Here is a 4,720-nt window from a genome sequence, read left to right as displayed (position 1 = left end):
TAAAATTCAGGTAAACGGTGGGATTGCATATCTCACCCGTTCTTTGACATACAAAGGATCCTATGTTGATCCTAGCTGTCCGGCTGGGGCATCTGGGGCATTTGGATGGCTAGGATTAGTCCACATCCAGGTTAGAATGTTAAAACACATCTAAACAGGAACAATGTTTAAACCAATACATGCTTATTACTAAATAAAACATAGAAATCACATCTATGCATTTATGCATTTAGATTAAGTAAAAAACACATATAAATATGTTTTTTAAAAGGGTCTGGGACGGTGTGAGAGATAAATAGTATGAAACTTACACATTATTATAATATATATGTACATATGTTAAACATACAAATATCATAATTTTTTTTTGCAAAAAGCCATTTTAACGTGATAATAATGGGAGTTTTTAGCGCCAATACAATGGCTATTAGAAATATCATGTTAAATTTGTGTTCTTATCAAAATATCTCCAATATTTGTGACTATGAGCATACTTGTTTTTTTTTTTTTTGAAAGGCATACCTGCTTGTTTTTAGATAAAGTGACCTTTTTCCTTCAAACAAATGCATTATAACAAGAAATCCAAACAGCTCACAATAACTGAAACTCGAGTTCTTCAAAGAATTCAGGAAAGGTACATCAAGTAGTACAACAAAGGCCAAGGAATTTTATCAACATTTTAAACATCACTTGGCAACTGCAAAACTCAACACCATAGAAGACTGCCCATCCTTCTGAGAATGTGCAGTTTTGATGAGGTCGTAAATCCTCAAGACGAATATACAAGCTCTTCAAAAAGGAAATGAAGGACTATTAAACATCGTCATTTTTTCTTGAACCATTGCTAGAGACCCGTCTGAACCACATCCTTTGGCTCGCAGTAGGATTCAAATACCTACCATGTGAAAAAAAAGAGCTTTCTCGAGATGGTGTATTAACTGGTAACTCTGCTGGAAGGGCTGAAGCAGTACTAGTAAAAGCATTTAAAACCAAGAAGGCCAATATAGGGGAAAGATCCAGCGTGCCTCCCAGGGGTGGTATCAGCCCTCGAAATATATTCAAATATGGATCACACAGAGTGCTGCAAAAGATTTCCAACAAGTTTTTAGATTTCCTTTAGAACGTGATGCTTGATAAGCAAACATCATGACAAAGGTGAAAATGATGGTGATGAGGTTCAAATTAATATGCCAAGAGTACCACCAAGAATCAGGATCCAGATCATTGAAAATTTTGGTTGGAAAACAATTAGACTTTTGAAATCGGCCTAAACACATTGGTTTCCCTTACTGATCAGATCATAATCATTCACAAGATTAAATATCAGATTAAGGCTATGTTTAAGAGCCTTGCATCGAGATGGAAACACCATTTCTATGCATTGCCAAAATGCTGCTTTGAGGATGGCAGCCAAATCCATTCCGCATTTTGGCAACACCATTGCTCCCAAACAGCAGAGAGCATGAGATTACTGGGGCAAACCACATACACCTCCAATTCAAGGCTCCTAAACAGAGCCTACGAAATGCTTGTGAAGACATCAATAGCATATACTAATTACAACAAAATACTAAATCTAAGTGACAAAAGTATTTGAAATTTTCTGACTTGGAAAGGCATACCTAAGGGGGCTGACAATGGCAGGAGGAGAGTTCGGAAACCATGTAAGCACAAGTCTAATAACCAGCAAAGTATTGTAGAGGTTCAAGAAATTTGAGATGCCATTAGCTACCACCAATCCTGCAACTGAATCACCCGGTAAGATGGCAGCAAATTTGTGCAATGACAAACAGTTGGTCCTCAAGGAGCTAGTGCAGCGAACCTGAGACAATGAAAATACACCTGTAATACACACATAGACATAACGTCCTTACATCCTGAGGAACAACCCAAATTGCTTACTGCTTTCTGAGAGCTGCCAAGATGATTGACCTCGCTGCTAAATTGTTCCAAATGTTACCATGCACTAAAAGGAGCAACGCATAAATAAGAGTATAGGTGCACATAAACTGTCTGATCTACAGGCATTATGTAATTAGAACAATCCCATGAGTTTTGGGTTATTCAGTAATGGGTAAATTTATAATAAGCTCTCGAACTGCCATAAACGTAGTTTTCTTGCCCCAAAGGGGTTTGGCCTAGTGGGATGGGGCTTAGGTTGTTGGATTTTGGTACGGATCCAGTGTGGCCAAATGGGTCTCACATGGAATCCAATGACCCACTTACTAGGCCATTGAGATATGCACCACCAGGGATAATGGTGGGCCCATTACACATTGGATTCCTAGCATGTTTGGGAATCTAATGGGTCGGTTAGGGCTGGATAACGGCTACCCAGGGGAGGTTAAATTCTCCCACCCCTGCCTCTACAGAATAAGAGGTCCGAGAAACCCCCCTAAGCAGGCCATTAATCACTTCTCACTCCTCTTCTCCTCAACTCTTCCCGGCGCACACCCCGATTCTAGTTCATTCATCTGTCTAGTTTCAAATCCAATGAGCATCATCCCCTTGCACAAGCCGAAGTGTGGTGACTCCCTGGGGGCAAGGGGTAAGCTGATGGAGTTTTAGGCTGCCAAGACAGTGATCGTAAGTACTACAGGCAGAGCCAGCGCAACTAAGTCTGTATGAAAAAACAGTTTTCTTGCTGCTGTGAAATTCTTTAAGTGTTTTGCTAGAAGTCGAGTAACAAAAACAGGTCACTAATATGTAGCTCTCAATCTTCTTAAGCAGAGTAGGAATTAGCACACAGAGCAGGAGAAATCATTTCTAAACCTTGAAAGCCAGGAGACTTTCACAACTTCATCATGGAGGTTACTCTCGACACAATGGAAGTTTCAAAATCAGCAGGGTTGGTCCCCCTACTTTTCCTTAATATGATTTTCCTTTTTTTTTGCCAATTTTTCGCCAACTAACATGGGCATCAAAATTCACATATGAGCAACATGGAAGCAACCCAACTGAAGGAGATTCATGACATACAATTACAATATATAGTCAATCGATTTCAACTAATTAGGGATAAAAAAAGAAATTTTGATGGCCACCAAGAAGGATGCACATATATATGAGTCACTAGAACAAAGATTTTTATGGATTTTTTGTTCTTTTCTCTTGAATCTAACCATAAGGATGTAATCTACATGTTTAGTTTTTTAATAACCCGCGCTTGAATCATATTTTGATGCATGAACTAGATTTTTTTTAAGGTTTTAAAATCAATGGCTCATAATCTTTATAAATATTCAAGCATTCAAAAATTGCATTTTTTTATCGAAAATACACGATCCAATGGTTAATTCCTAGCAAATTCACCGTGCCAAGCACATCCACATGGTTGGATTTGCAAAAAAAGTGTTTAAAATGCTCATACTTCTAGTTCTCATATTCTAGTGACTATATAAATATATAAAGAATGAATAGGGGAATGGTGGATGCTTTTACCTGATCAGAGAAGCGTCGGAGATCAGCAGAAACAGAAATTGCTCTCTGAATGAAAGGGTTGTTAGACAGGACGCTGGTTATGGTTCGAATGCACTCATCAGCAGCTAAGAAGATGGAGCTTTGAAGCCTTTGTAGGTTATGAGGCGGTTTTTCGAGGGTGGGTACGGGAGAAAGAGGCGAGGGCGTGAAGGGGAGGAGGCGGAGAGCAGAAGCGAGGAGGCGATTGCAGTTGCTTGCAGGGAGGCCGTCGTCCTGGTTAGGCTTCGTGGTGAGCGATGCCATCTCCAACGCGGGCGCTAGCAGATGAGGCTGCCTGCCCCTCTTGCGAGCGAGTGTATAGCGTTATCCGTAAGGGAGGCCGTTCTCTGAACATCGGCGCCCTTTAGAACCGGATAGATCAGCGCCTCTCAGCCGTCCGTATGGTAGATGGACGGATACGCTTTATGTGCGTTCCCACAGGTGCAAGAGCAGGTCGAGTTGATAGTCCGTGGGAGTTCCAACTTGGAAGAACACAGAGCCGATCAGGTCCAAGGAGCTTTTGGACAGAAAACTCTATAGAGGGAGTCCGCGTTCGGGACGTCGGAGCGCCATGTCCGACTTTAGCACTCCTATTATTTTTGGTATAAAATGGCCCTGGGGAAGGTCTTTGCAAACGTGGGACATCCTGCCTGTGGTGTACCTGAACGGGCTTTGTCCCGTGTTTCAAACGTGCTTTATGTGTTTGATGCAAGTCATCCAGGACAAAGCATTTTCAACAAGATCCAACAATTTATCATTTGATGTTGAAGGTAGAGCCCCTTTTTGCAGGAACACCAATATCCCACGTTTGATGCGGGGACCTGGGTGCACTAACATCCCACATTCGATGCAGGACCTGGGTCTATTCTGGGTAGGACACAATCGTTCTTCAGTTCCAATGGGTCCACAAGACCCAAAAGCCATCAAGAATAATAGCTCACAAGCAGGGCTGGTAGACCTGCCGAACCAGACGAGCTTGAAGTGTTCAAGCTTAATTGGCTCATTTTTCTAGCGAGCCAAGCCGAATTCGAGCTCATAATGAGCCGGAGTTAAACAAGCTAGCTTGTTTAAAAAAATACATTTTTTGGCACTGGAAGAAATAGGATTACAAAAAAAATGTATTGTTTCAGAGCCAGCAGTAATAAGATTTTACCACTAAACCCATTTTTCGCAAATTAAATAGTTCAGTCATCTGTTCTATACATACTATATGATGTAAAATAAATCTAAAATAAATTCATACAAGTCGAGCCGAGACAAG

The 4,720-nt window shown here is 40.9% G+C and overlaps 1 protein-coding gene across 1 annotated transcript; it reads right to left on the bottom strand.

The window, feature by feature from the left end:
• Window positions 1-600: 600 nt before the first annotated feature.
• On the bottom strand, window positions 601-3,791 carry LOC149846030 (ylmG homolog protein 2, chloroplastic-like). Its single transcript, XM_089996124.1, has 3 exons — window positions 3,442-3,791; window positions 1,623-1,822; window positions 601-1,081 (listed from the first exon to the last, which is right to left on the bottom strand). The coding sequence occupies exons 1-3, from the start codon at window positions 3,721-3,723 to the stop codon at window positions 814-816; spliced, it is 750 nt and encodes a 249-aa protein (XP_089852250.1). The 5' UTR covers window positions 3,724-3,791; the 3' UTR covers window positions 601-813.
• Between the last annotated feature and the right edge of the window lie 929 nt (window positions 3,792-4,720).

This window comes from Nuphar pumila, chromosome 2 (genome assembly GCF_984573655.1).
Source record: "Nuphar pumila chromosome 2, dmNupPumi1.hap1.1, whole genome shotgun sequence".
Lineage (NCBI taxonomy): Eukaryota > Viridiplantae > Streptophyta > Magnoliopsida > Nymphaeales > Nymphaeaceae > Nuphar > Nuphar pumila.
This window is presented reverse-complemented; position numbering and strand designations above follow the sequence as displayed.

Excerpts from the sequence above, each read along its gene's own strand:
- LOC149846030 (XM_089996124.1), bottom strand. The coding sequence starts at position 3,723 with ATGGCATCGCTCACCACGAAGCCTAACCAGGACGACGGCCTCCCTGCA. Across the intron at positions 1,823-3,441 it reads TCCGACGCTTCTCTGATCAG|GTTCGCTGCACTAGCTCCTT; the intron begins GTAAAAGCATCC and ends TCATTGTCTCAG. Across the intron at positions 1,082-1,622 it reads GCCATTGTCAGCCCCCTTAG|CACTCTGTGTGATCCATATT; the intron begins GTATGCCTTTCC and ends AATCTTTTGCAG.